Source organism: Melozone crissalis, unplaced genomic scaffold (genome assembly GCF_028551555.1).
Source record: "Melozone crissalis strain CALT ecotype California unplaced genomic scaffold, PUWL_Pcris_2 ptg000005l_1, whole genome shotgun sequence".
In the NCBI taxonomy this organism is placed as follows: Eukaryota; Metazoa; Chordata; class Aves; order Passeriformes; family Passerellidae; genus Melozone; species Melozone crissalis.
This window is the reverse complement of record NW_026535783.1, coordinates 54435084-54449438: the sequence shown is the minus strand read 5'-3', so window position 1 is coordinate 54449438 and position 14355 is coordinate 54435084. Positions and strand designations below refer to the sequence as shown.

General features: G+C 35.4%; 1 protein-coding gene across 3 annotated transcripts in view; it reads left to right on the top strand.

Moving 5' to 3' along the window:
• Window positions 1-14355, top strand: part of ERBIN (erbb2 interacting protein) — a 120806-nt gene that overhangs the window by 88302 nt on the left and 18149 nt on the right. For all 3 annotated transcript variants that reach the window (XM_054290079.1, XM_054290078.1, XM_054290075.1), the window contains exons 12-22: window positions 377-449; window positions 1513-1642; window positions 1973-2088; window positions 3085-3154; window positions 4329-4428; window positions 5891-6012; window positions 6592-6762; window positions 7542-7724; window positions 9888-10002; window positions 11727-11910; window positions 12712-14233. In XM_054290079.1, coding sequence (XP_054146054.1) covers window positions 377-449; window positions 1513-1642; window positions 1973-2088; window positions 3085-3154; window positions 4329-4428; window positions 5891-6012; window positions 6592-6762; window positions 7542-7724; window positions 9888-10002; window positions 11727-11910; window positions 12712-14233 — 2786 coding nt within the window. The remainder of the gene's footprint in view (window positions 1-376; window positions 450-1512; window positions 1643-1972; window positions 2089-3084; window positions 3155-4328; window positions 4429-5890; window positions 6013-6591; window positions 6763-7541; window positions 7725-9887; window positions 10003-11726; window positions 11911-12711; window positions 14234-14355) is intronic.

Sequence of the window (14355 nt, the reverse complement as noted above, 5' to 3'; positions counted from 1 at the left end):
CAATTCAGTAGAAGTGTCAGTTCTTGATAAAGCTGTAATGCATGGCTGAATAATAAATTAAAATTAGTTTGGAGCACTTTTACTTTATACAGTAGTTTGTAAATGTATGAAAAACTGCTGTCTCTATCAGAAAACAAAACCAATTTCTTTTTCTCCCTGGCCCTAGTCGCAGTTTACATTGTAAACTGGCAAACAAGTTCTGTAAGCTCATCTCCTTTTTTCCTTAGGAATACAGCACTATAGGCATACCAGGGAATAGAGAAGATGTGGTGGCTGGCCCATAATGTTGGGTTTTTTCCCCCTCTTAATTTAAAGTTAAAACTCAGCTTAATTAACTCAAATGTCCATTTTGATTTACTTGTCCCTATTGTTATAGGTTCTCTGAAAAAGGTGACAACACTTAAAATTGATGAAAACCAGTTAATTTATTTGCCAGACTCCATAGGAGGGTAAGTATTTCACCAAAATAAGGAGTTGAATTTCTTTTCTGAACACTCTTCTGTAACAGTGGCACCTCTCTCTGAGTTTTTTTATAACTACTTGATGTAATTTCTTCTACATCTTAATGCTCTAATACAATTTAAAGCAAGAGTTTTCATCTTAGTTCTGCTTTGCAGCATGTAGGTTCCTATCACTTAATACCAAAGGACACGTGTTCCTCACTTAATGCAACCACCAATCTATAAAACAAAAATTGACTGTGACAGAAAACAAGATACTTATAGAGTCAGTTAGCTTTCTAAAACTGTATTTTTTTGATAGTAACATGGCTGTAGTAAATATTGCAAATGATTGCCCAATCTCAAAAATCTTGTAAAAAGTAAATATGAGCATGTATTTATCTTTTTTATGTATATATGGAGAACTTTCAGCTGTCCATCAGCAAGTTTTTTTAACATATATTTTGGTGTTCAGCAATTTAATTTAAAACTTGCAAATAATAGCAAAAATAATTCGCTCAGTTATGCACTGTACAAATGTACAATGATTTCCAATTTAATTTCATATATTTTAATTATTATAGCTTATCTTTTGTTGTCAGAGTTTACAAAGTACTTCTTCACTGCCAGATTCTTAGATTCATGGTCTGTAACTCTTGAAATTCTTTGCTTGTTCAGAAGCTGCATTCAGCTCTAGTTTGACTGTGATCTATCTCATTCTGAATGTTTTTAATGCCTTACACTGGCATGTTGTAATGTAGTACACAAGCATTCGATGTTGCTGGCCTCACTTTTTTTCTTTGTGAGGACAGTGTAAAGGAGATTTTAAAAAATTAAGCAAGCTCAAAACAGAATCAAAAAACCTGCAATCAAGTAAGAGGAAAAAACACCCACCCTAAGACACATTTTAGGCCATCAGTAAAGGATTCTTCTTGGATTTTAATTCCTTAGGGTTTATTTTGAACTACATTTGTGATTAATAATTAATAGTAATGTTAACTTCATTAAACCTGCAAGTATTCAATTAATGTTGGATTAATTAATCTGTATGGAGGAAATAATTTTTTTGCAGGTTAATATCAGTGGAAGAACTGGACTGTAGTTTCAATGAAATTGAAACATTGCCTTCATCTGTTGGGCAGCTCTCAAATATAAGAACATTTGCTGCAGATCATAACTTTTTAACTCAGCTGCCATCAGAGGTATGTATTTAATTCCAAGTCTGTAAAATGAGTATTTTAATGTGTTTATATAATCTTTACAACTTGTGAATAACAAGTTACTATTTTTTGAGAGGATTTTCTTTGTATATGTTTTTAAAGGAGGATGCATACAAATATACAAGTTGATAAATAATGAAATTTGATTTTTTTTAAGCAACGAGTAGGAATTCGTTGATGTGAATTGAAAGTAAAAGGTTTAATATGTAAGAATAAACTTTCAAGGCAAAATAGCCTCAGTACTAATTGTTTTTAAAACCTTCATATTTATGTTGTGAAGATGAATTCTTTGTGTGTTTTTTTTTTTTTTAGATTGGAAACTGGAAGCATGTAACAGTGTTGTTTCTGCATTCTAATAAGCTTGAATTTCTCCCTGAAGAAATGGGTGATATGCAGAAATTAAAAGTCATCAATCTGAGTGACAATAGGTTTGTGAATGCTTTTAATCAAGTAGAAGTTGTATAAAATGCAACAATAATGTAGAGGGATTGTTGTAAGTACATTATGGCTGTCTTTCTTTATCTCACACATAGCTCAGAAGGTGACTGAGATGTATTTAATGTATTATTGTCATATTCTGGATATTGCAGCTTCATTATATTAAGCTGTCTTTTTTTTTAACGACCTGGCAGGTGCATTGAAGTGCAGCTTCACTACATTTGTGATTGTTACCATCTGTTTTTCTAGGGAATTATTTTGGTTATGTCCATAAAGTTTTTTGATTCTTAGTTAAAATTAACATATTCTTGAATTGCGTATGGAGCACCCAACAGTATCATAGGATAGTGTAAAAGACCTTGGTGTTCTGTGCAAGGGGGAAAAAGTTGCCTTTTATTAGAGATGGTCATTAAAAATAGACAAAACGTTTATATTTGGGGAATTACTAGTTTATAGAATTGAAGTACTGAGAGAGAGAACTAGCAGAGCTCTCCCTCCTATTCTGTCAATCCAGCTTCTCTGTACTCTGTCTGTAGCTTGATTTATCCCTTAGTGCCAGAGCACCCATTATCCATGACAGCATATTCCCCATACCTGTATATTTTAGAAAAAAAATGATTTTCAGGTGTAGTACATTTTCCCTTAATTGGCATGTAAGATAAAATGGTGAGGATTCAGATTTATTAATTAACCTTAATTATCTTTGTATTCAAGTCACCCAGTTCCCAGTTGAGTTAAATTCAGGTCACAATGTCACTTCTTTATTTTAAGCTACTTGCTATACTGGGCAGACAAGTTTTTCTTGTTTGGTTGTTTTTTTTAAAATTGAATTTAAATTACATATTGTAGCCTTTCAGCTCTCACTATTTATTAAGGGAACTTCATATGAAAATATCCTTTTAAAATATTTTACAGACTAATGCAGGATTGTGTAAAGTCTTAACAGTATAGCTAAATGTACTTATATAAATTCTTGTAATTTACAGACTGAAGAATTTACCATTTACTTTTACAAAACTGCAACAACTCACTGCTATGTGGCTATCAGACAATCAGGTGAGATTTTTTAATATTGAAAATAAATTATTGTGGACTTGATTCCTAATGGGATTGACAAGAACAGAGCCATCTGTTAAATAAAGAGACCTAGTACTGTGCAAATCAATACTTTCTGGACATTACTATGTCAGTTCTCCTTAAGTAACCAATACTGAGCTTACCTGTCTCTGGAGGCTCATAATCCTGGAGAAATTCTGTGCTGTGAGGAAATGCAGTTTAACAGATATTGGGAAGTTTTTTGGTTTTGTTGTGTTTTCTGTGGGTTTGGTTGGGGTTTTTTTAGGTTTTGTTTGTTTGTTTGGGGGTTTTGTTTTTCTTTTTTTTTTTTTCTCTGTTTGGTTTTGGTTGTTCTTTTTGGGGGGGGTTGTTTTGTTTTTGGTGGGTTTTGTAGTTTTTTGGGTTTTTGTTGCAGTTTTTGTTTGTTCAGGCTATTTTACTCAGGTGAGTTTAGTGCTTGATAAGCTTGAACTTGAACATGTAGCCCGCTGTTGCTTTCACAGCTATACCAGCGGGGAAACTCAGCATGCCTGGTTTTCAGTTACGTTTTTGCCACACCTTTGAACTGTTTGAAGCTGTTAAGCAAAAACAAATTGTATTTTTCCTTTTTATTAAATTCCTTGATATTATGCTGATTTTCTGAAGGGCATTAAAGTGTGCAGGGCTGTCAGAAATCCAGTAGCCTCAGATGTACACTTTTAGTAAAACAGTAATTTCAAAAATCTTCTGCCTTTCCCTATAAGGGTTGGAGGATGTTCAATCTAGTCACAAAATGAAAAAACAAGGATGCTGAGTTTTGATATGATTGTCTGCAGTTTTAAATAGCTAAATATATCCATGCATTTCTGATCAGTGTGCTTTGGGATAGTAGTAAGTACTAAAAAGAAACCGAGTTACTTTTGTACTATCTAGTGGTTTCTTTTCACAAAAGCTGTTGCTGAGTTTGTCCTCAGTCAAAAAGACTGTCATCAATCAAGTACAGACATATTAATTTCGTCATTTTATGAAAATTACTCAGAGGAGAAATGGTTTAATTCAAGGGAAAGTAGTCTTCAAAGTCATGGCACAGGCATGCTCTGTGATATGTAGGTCATATTTACTCTTTTTATATATATATATATGTATATATATATATATATTCTCATAACATAGCCTTCTTTCATTTACTTTCTAGTCTAAACCACTTATCCCTCTTCAAAAAGAAGCTGACCCTGACACACAGAAAACAGTACTTACTAATTACATGTTCCCTCAGCAACCAAGGACTGAGGAGGGTAAGGAATTTCTGAAATTACCTGTCACAGTGGTCACTGTTGAAAATAATAATGGGAAGGCTTCCCGCTAATTATGATTTTCACTGAATAATGCTTAAATACCCAAATGCTTAAAGTTTGGAGTATGCTTGCAGGAGAGGATAAGTTGTGTCTGATGAATGAGAACACTAACTTAATGAGATTTAGATGTTGGTAAATTTTAGATGAAACTATTTCAGTGAGTAAGGCAAGAAATGGACTGATGGGAGCATGTTCTGTGGTGGTTGCCACTCCCAGCATGACACCCTCATTCCTTCCAAAAGAGCCTAATGGTTTGGGGTGAAATTCTCTTAAGCAAGCATTAGCTTCAAACTGACTATTTTAGCAAAATATTTCCTTCATTACCAATTATGTATTTTTTGAAAAGTACATAGTATTCTCTGGTATATTTTGAAATTAAAAAAAAAAAAAAATCAGTCCAGAAAAAGCATATTGTTCACATGTAGTTTGAACTGGTTTTATAAAAGGTCAGGTTCCTGGCTTTTGGTCAGGAACTCATAATGATAATGATAGTTTATTGTAATACCTTCAGATGTGTTAAAATTTTAAGTTCACCTGTTAAATGCAGAGTAACAAATATTTCATTGCACTTACTAAGCCCTAAAATTAAATATTTTTCTATGTCAGATATAGAAGTGGTTAATATGAACAGTCTTCATATTGCTAGTGAAGGATATACACTTTCTGGGTCGTAGTGGCAAATTTATTAGACTATTTGTCAAGCTAAAAGTAGAACCTGGCTGATGTAACACCAAGACATGCTAAAATAAGAGACTTCAGGTACCTGCAAGATTTTTTTAATCTCTTGTAAAATTAAGCAAGAAATACTTGTATCTAAAGCCCCTGTCAACTGCATAAGTGCTGCAAAATCATGCAGATTAACTTAACCTCCAGCTTTAGATGCTTACATTGCTTTAGGATTAGTAAGAATGCAGGTTTTTCTCACTAAGTCATTCTTAGTTTTCATTTTTAAATTTGCATTAAATTAAATCAGATGAATGTTCTTACCTGTGCTTAATGATGATAAGCACTGATAATAGGCTATATAAATCTATGCAAGTATAATTCATCCTTATTTGTATATACACACACACAAATACATTATTTCATATTTATGTATAGAGTAAAACCATTCAGCAGAGATCTGCTGAAAATTTTTGAATGTGAATGTTAGGACTAGTGTACAACTGAGCATATGATTTTCTTTTTAAAGATAGGGATTCTTCTAATATGAAAGTACAGCCAAATTCATAAAGCAGTGGCATTGCATCTAATCTTCAATTAATGATACTGTTAGTCTTTCATCTTTTAAAAAGAACGAATACAAAAGCACATCAGTCCCACTCAAGAGAAAGAAAAAGTGTATATTTTGTTTTATGTAGTGTAGCCCATTCTTACACAAGGTTCTTTGGGTTTTTTCCAGTTATGTTCATATCTGATAATGAAAGCTTCAATCCATCTCTGTGGGAAGAACAGAGGAAACAGCGTGCTCAGGTGGCATTTGAATGTGATGAAGACAAAGATGAGAGAGAGGCACCACCTCGGGTTGGTGTTGAATTTATTTTTGCATACATGGTGCTTCCTTCCCTCTTACTTTCACCCTTAATCTCAGCCTTTTCCCTACTTTGGTAATGGATTTCACTCTGCTGAATAAATCAAATCATCAGTTTAGAGTATCTAGCAGGATGAAACACTATGGTTTGCATATTTTTGTTGTGTTTCCTTTTAGTTTGGGCGTTATTTGGCCAAGTCATTTTCAGTAGGGCACAAGGGAAGAGCTCAGGCTTACACTTGGCAGTGTAGGGCCTACCTAGGATGCTACCTCACTAATGGATAACAAGCAGGGAAAGTATGATAAATCCTGATTTTATTTTGAGCGAATTACACTTGGCTTAATCCTTGCTTGGAATCATTGGACATGTTGGGGGAAAAGGAGTGAAAGTGATTTGTAATCTTGCCTGGTTGTATAAGCTTATATCTGCCTCACTGCCAGCAGATTTGAGTATCAAGGTGGAGATTCTAGAGTATTCAGTGGTGTGGCCTAATTAATTATTTGTTTTAAAGCTTATGTTTTAGTTCTGACATTTAAATAAGTGTAGAACCTTATTGCCTTTTGTTACACAGGAGGGCAATCTGAAGAGATACCCAACTCCATATCCTGATGAACTGAAGAATATGGTCAAAACAGTCCAGACAATTGTACATAGACTAAAGGATGAAGAATCAACTGAAGATAATGCCAAGGAGTCAAAACGAGAAGTCCAGACAGTTTCTGTAAAAGATGTGGGGGTAAAGGTTAGAGATAACATTATCTTCTGGTTTTGCAAGAAATTCCAAAGACTAACGTGTCATTGATTCCTTTTAATTCTCTTTTCCCTCCCCTCTGAGTCTTTAGCAAGAAAAATTGTTAGATTACAGAACCAGTTTACCTCTTCCCCACCTAAGGAGGTCTGTAACAAATGTCTGGTTTGCAGTAGCAGTCTTCCTCCTGCACTAGGAACAAGAAGAGTGTCCTTATTCTCAGGCACATACAAACTGTGGATGTGTTAAGGAGCTGCCTTCTTTGGTTCCTGGAGGATGGCATCTTTGTCATCCTCTGATCCTCTTTTATCTGCCAATCTTCACAATGAAATTTGGATCATGTCAAAGGTTTTTACTGCTCTTGACTGAAAGCTTTGTGTGGTAACAAGCAGTAATAGCAGTCTGGCAAAAGTGTCCCAAGTCTCTATGAGCTTGATGCAGTGTGATAGAAGATAGGAATAATTTTTGGTGCTCACATAGAATCATTGCAGGTGCTGGCCTGTTTGATTTTTTTTCATATGATTGGAAATATAATGGTACATATTGACACCAGTAAGGATGAAAGTCAGACTGATTGACATAGGGTAGAGACTGTAGCTTAGTTATCTAGTTTTCTTAGCATTTTGTACATGGTGCGTTCTGTGCTTTATAATTTCAGAGCTCAGATTTTTCCATTCCATGTTTCCATTCCATGCAGAATATATAATGCTGGATCTATATGTCGTTAAAAACATTTCAGGATGCTTTCTCTGCTAACACTCTTCATTTTGTAGACCTCAGAAATTGGTTCAATAAAGAACAAAGCTGATGAGAGAAAGCAATATTCAGCAGGAAGCTCTGTGCAGAAGCCTAGTGAACCAGAAGCTGAGCACAGCACTGCAAATTCACAGATGACTGCACTTGTTAAAACCTTGCAGAACACGAAAACAACTGTCAACCATGAGGACATGCTTGAGGTATGGCATTGCAATGAGCATTATAGCAGTCAGAAATTGTGCTGGTATTGTATTAAATTTGTTCTTCTGGGAGATGAAAATTTCTGTTGACAATAGAAGAAAATTGCCCTCCATAACTGTTGTAAATTCAGATGGTTTTCAATACAGTACAGTTTTCGCTTCAGATTTTTTAAGTAAAAGTTGAAACAGATAATAAAGTTCATAATAAAAGATGCAGGCATTTAAAGAAAAATAATGTGAACTCAGTTAAAGATTGATATACACTGTGAAAAGACCCATACTTCTGTGGAATTCTCCAGGTGTTTGACTGTCATTACTTCATTAAATAATCACTTTTAATTATTGCTGAAATGAGAAAATATCAGATCAGTAGTAGCAATAAAATGTTTCTGTATCCAAGTGATTATACAAATGCATTTCAAGTGAAAAGTGATTTAAAAAATATTTATTCCTCTGTATTTACTAGTAAGCTGTCAGGAATATTACCTGGAATATACTTACCTCTTCCAGTGAAGGATTTTAAACTTCTGAACTGTGCATCTCTCTGTCAAACACCATGTATTTATTTATTTAGAAAGCTTGAGATTTATGACAAATTGAAAGCTGTCAAATGGAAGCTTGACAGCTGACATTCAATCAGTTCCCAGCAGTGCATTATTTTTGCCTGTATTGTGTAAGCTGTGGAATGTGCCTATATCGTACGGTGAAAAGACTTGAGTGACAAGCAGTTTTGGCTGTCACTGGCTACTTCCCCACTAGTTCCTGCTTCTACATTCTTTTTAAAAATACTGGTATTGACTGTTTTAATTTAAAAACGTGATTTTGGAAGATCATGATAGTTGTCTAATGATAATGACATTAATTCTTTGTAGCTGTAGTAAGTACACAAGTCAGGTACAGTGACATCCTTGTTTCAGTGTATTTCCTTATTTCCTACTGGTAACGATGTTGCAGAATCCAGATAGCTAAACTTTGCCTGTGTGTAAACTTTTCATTTCAGCGTCAATTACACTTATATGTCACATCCAAGAGGAAGGGCATGTGGTAGATGAAGTGAACAGGTTGGTTGTTTGGATTGTAGAGAAAAGCCGATGGATTCTTACTTTTTATTTTTAATTAGGACTGTCATAGCTTGTTTGTTACGTCTCAGTCAAGTATGTCCTTCCTGCAGACCTAACAACTGGCCAGGTAATTGGTATCATGGGAAGGTGGTGCTCCAACAGCTTCCATGTGTTAAATGTTTCAAAACAATAAGAAAAAGTGAATATTGGCAGGCTTTGTTTGCAATTTGCAACATGGATTTTGTAGCAGGAAAATGTTTACTAGAAAAAAATTTCTGCTTTGAGGAAAGGTTTGGTGGGGATTTGTTTCGTCAAAATATTACTGAAAACAATTGAGGTTTGAAGAGAAATGAATATTTATCTTCAGAAAGAGGGCTACAGTAGGAACAGAATCAGTTGCATGGCTGCTCTTGCAGCAGCTTTGTCTATTAATCTCTGTCATAAGTGCATAGACTTCCATCTTTTGGTTCAGAACTAGTGATTACTAGCTTAAATGTATTCATTATTGCTTTTTCTCTGCCATTGCTCTTGAAGTTAAATGACTTCTCTTCCTTTTGGAATTTACCCCTAGCAAGCCACCTTTACTCTGTTTTTGTTAGATAGACTAGGCAGGCCAAGCTCCTTCCGTTTTTTCTCACAGCATACCTCTCCATTCCTAGGATTGTCTTGGTCATGGCTACTTTATAGCTGTTTCAGTTTGAGCTGTTTTCTTCAAAACCAGTACCCAGCTGGTCACACTGTGCTGCTTGCTGCTTCAGTGATCACTTTGTGACTTGGACTCCACTGGATGCTCTCTCCAGTGGTAGAATGAAGGCTTCATCTGCTTGCTCCAATAAGTTTTTGCAGTTAAAGTTACCTGTCTGAGTGTCATCCCACAGAGTTCAGCAGTGACAATGCAAGTCTGCAAGTGATGCTTCTTAAAGATAATTCATTTGACTTGCACTGCAGATGCACTACAAAGTTGTTTTGCTTTGCCTATGTTATGTGGCTCATTTATCTTTTTACCCCTTTATTGTTTAGTGGGTGATAGTTTACACAGCATTTACTTACATTTGAACTCCTCTTCAAAATGGACAGCATAAAGCTGTTTTCCCTTTAGCAGGAGTCAGAAGAAATCTCCTCTGATGAAGAGATGAAAATGGCAGAAATGAGACCACCGCTGATAGAAACCTCCATAAACCAACCAAAAGTGGTAGCCCTAAGCAACAGCAAAAAAGGTAAGATACCATAAAAAGCATTGGAAGTGTTTTGTGATTTCGATAATTTCTTGACTCAAAGTGACTAATTTTTCAAATTAAGTAAAAGTATGTTTTGTAAGTTTTAAAAGAAAGATTTTCCTAGTTAAGCAATGAAAGTGGGGAAAAAAACTGCATATACTGGAGTCCATGCTAGAGAAATTTGTGTTAATATCTTAGTTTTCTTGATTTTTGTCAGTTTAAATCAGACAGGAAGAGAAGTGGCATATGTTTTGGGGCATTTGGAGCTTGAACACACTCTTGATGTGCTTAAGAAAAGGATTGCAGAGAGTGGTATTTATTTTAGAAATTGTCTGTAACTCCCCCTTCACCCAGATTTTCTGAATTCTTGCTGTGATAGGCAGCTGCTATAACTGCTGCTATAGGCAGCATATCACTTTTTAAAATTTCTCTACAGAAGCTGTGCTCTCTTCCTAAGGTTTAAGAATAATCCTTTCTTGTGAAAACTCTTTCTCCAGAGTTATTTTACTCTTTTATTTTTCTTTGCTCCTCTAGCATCAAAATTCTGCATCTGTTTTTTTATTAACTAAGTTTTATATTCTCTCAAATATAAATTTCTCCTGAGTAATCATTTCCTTAAGACTAAGAAATGGCCTAGGATTCAGGGAACACATGATATAGAAAGAGGATAGCGAATAATATTTTGCTTCATATGGTATCCAAGTCCAGTACTTCCAGGACAAAAAGCTTTTCTGGACATTAGATGTAAAAAGGTGAGATTTGGTGAGGAGAACCCCATGGTGGAAGCAGGAAGTCTGCTGAGGATCACATACAGATGAACAGGTGGATGTTTACCAATGCTGTCCTTGGACTTTCTTGTCTGTCTAAAGTACTAGGTCAAAACTTCTTTCTTATCTCTGAAGACAGACATTAGTTCCACAAAATGTATGCGTTTGGCATCTGTAACTGGCTTGAAGCAAAAATTTAAATGTATTTGTTTCTACACTCATATCAGAATCACGGCTGCCTTGAATTCCCCCAGAGAAATTATTTTTATACGGATGTAGTATGTAAGTATGCATACACTATGCAAGAATCAATGTGCACAGGGGTAAATTACTCTGAAAATGTTGTCCTAAGGGATCTGCGAAGCATGGGGATGCATTGAATTCAAAATCTGCAGGAGAGCATTTTTCATTGTTGATTTTTTACTTTACTAGAAAGCTATACAGAGCTTATCCAGTGATCTAGATAGTTCCAGAGTACTTGGTTTAGTTAATAGCTTTAATAATGATAGAATATTCAAAACCAGGAACAGCGTACCCTTTCAAAATACTGCACATGAAGCAGTGCTTCGTTTTCTTAGAGGCCCATAAACTCATATAATGGGCAATTCTGAAATCCTTATAGTAACAGAAGTATGATTTGACAGATATTTTAAGGAGGTATTCAGTAATATAGCACTTGTGTATGACAAGGGAAATGGGAATGAAGCAAAAATTTAGTTTTAATTAGCAGATAAGGGCTGTTTACGTTAGGCAAAATATTTTAAAACATAAGAACTATTTCCAACAGTATTTTGTAAGTTTAAATGAATTTTGCAAGGGTGTTAGTTTACATTTTAGTTTCTGGTAGTAAGGATTACTGAAGAACAACAGACAGTTTCTAAATACTATACATACACATATGAAATGGCTATTAATAAGATCTGTGTGTCTAATTAAATTGGCAAATTTTTATTTCAGATGATTCAAAAGATACTGATTCCTTATCAGATGAAGCTACCCACAATAGTAATCAGAATAACAGCAACTGTTCCTCTCCTTCTCGAATGTCAGATTCTGTTTCCTTAAATACTGACAGTAGCCAAGATATTTCTCTCTGTTCTCCTGACAAAGAAACACATGGTGCTGTTCTGTCCAAAATCAGGTTTGTAAGATACTGTAGACCAATAAGAAGATACATTAGAAAAATGTTACTTAATATTTTATATGGTGTTCCTTCCTTTAATTCATTCATTTATCATTAATTAAATATTTAAAATTTCAGTGTTTTATAATAGGGTTAATAATATTCTCTTAACGTTAATAAAGTTCTCAAAAAAAAAAGGAAAAACTTTCAGAGACTAGCTTTAGTATACAATACAGGGTTCTCATTTCTCTTAATAATAGGGTATAATAATTTTATCTTTTTAAAGTTTTTATCCCTACAAAATACATCAGTATCCCATTTTAAAAGCTCTGTTTTTATTTGCTTAATTTTGAAAATCAATTTGATTGCTAACATGACCATTAAAGGTTCTTAAAAACTTATAAAGATTGGAATTACAGGCTGTTACTCTTCTAGGAGTTTTAGTTTAAAAGTGCCATTTTTCATAAAAACTGCTAATACAAACAGGAAAATTGTCCAAAATGGAAACTAAAAGAAATTAATAAAAAAGTAAGTTATTATTACTTTGTACATCTTGACACTTTTGAACTGTTTTTAATTATTCTTGTTGAGTTTAAACAAACTTCTGAAACCACGGGATGTAAAAACATTGCCCAAATGAGCTCTTTATATAACACATTTCTTCAATAGAAGATAGCATATCATAAATCTGTTTCTTTGTCCTGTTTTGTATGCACAGCATGGTTAGATATTAATAGTATTTTTTTTCTAAAATGATACTTAAAGAAATACATTCATTCTTAGGAGAATTTCTTTAAGAACCATCTTTTTTTCTTCCAGGCGAGAAGATGAAAATTTGAATAATCTCTTGCAAAATGGAGGAGAATTGAGTATTACAGTTGAAGAAAAACTAAATGTGCAAGAGAAGGTTACAAATTTGTCTGAATATGAATTGAGCATTGAAGAAAGATTAGGCCTCCTAGGAAAAGGTGTTGATCTAAGTACTCCTATGGAGGAGTCACAGAAATTAGACCAAATAAACATGAATATCAATAAACTTGTTAGTGAAGAGGCAGTGCCAGTTCCGGTAGAAAAGTTAGAAACACAGAAAATGGTTTCAGTAATGGGCTTTTTGAATAACAATGCAAAAGAAGAAAGTGAGCCCTTGGAAAATGGAAATAAATACCGTGTAAATAAAGTAAACGGACTTGCTGAGGAAACAGTACATTCTCCTGGTAAAGAAAAACTAGCAAAAAGCACTACAGTTGATGGGGATTCTGCTGAGCTATCTGTTTCTAGAAGCACTGAAGATTTGTCCCCACAGAGAAGCGGTCCTGTGATGAAATCTCACAGCATCACAAGTATGGACAGTGGTGGGCTGAAAATCTATGATACTGTAAATGAGAATGGATCTCAACAACCAAACTCAGCAGTAAAATCAGGATCAGATACTGCAGATGGAAAAAACATAGTCCGAAGTAAATCTGCTACTCTTCTCTATGATCAGCCTTTACAGGTTTTTCCTGGGTCATCATCATCATCTGATTTAGTATCTTCTACAAAAACGGTGTTCAAGTTTGACTCAAATCACAATCCTGAAGGTGCTAATGTAGTGAGGGGATCAGTGACAGGCGGTGCACAGATGCTCTGTGCTCCCCAGTATAATATTCAGTACAGCAGCAGTGCAGCAGCAAAAGATGCCTTATGGCCCCAGAAACAAAACACCCCAGTAGAACAGGGCACTTTACCTCCTTCACGTCTGCTTAGGTCTGACAGTACAGAAACTCCCAGTTATGTAAAGCATTCTGGCAACATGAATTTTTCCAATCATAACAATGTCCGGGCCAGCGCTATGTACAACACTCACCAGCGGATGGCTGGGAGACACGCAGATCTGTGGGCTGTTCCTCCCGGTGACAGACTGCTCCCAGGAGCAACCAGGCACACGCTTCAGAGGCAGAGCAGTGTATCTTCTACGGCTTCCATAAATATTGGGGATAGTGGACCTTCAAGACGAGCCCAGGTTCCTGAAGGGGACTACTTAACATACAGAGATTTGCATTCGATGGGCAGAGCTGCAGCGGTGATGTCGGGACAGCAGAGGCCTCTCTCTGCCCGGACATACAGCATCGATGGTCCCAGCGCGGCCCGGCCGCAGAGCGCGCGGCCCTCGGTCAGCGAGATCCCAGAAAGAACTATGTCAGTCAGTGACTTCAACTACTCGCGGACTAGCCCCTCCAAGAGATCAAACCCAAGGGTTAACTCCGAGCACTCCCTATTAGACCCTGCAGGAAAAACTAAAGTCCCTCATGACTGGAGGGAACAGGTGCTGCGACATATTGAGGCTAAAAAGCTAGAAAAGGTAAAAACAATCATTCTATATTTTTTTTCTACTTTTCTGTTACCTAGATGTGGAATAAGGTAAACACTCTGTTTTGAACAGCTTTTAATTACTAGTGAAAATCTAATTTTGATCCTGCTTTA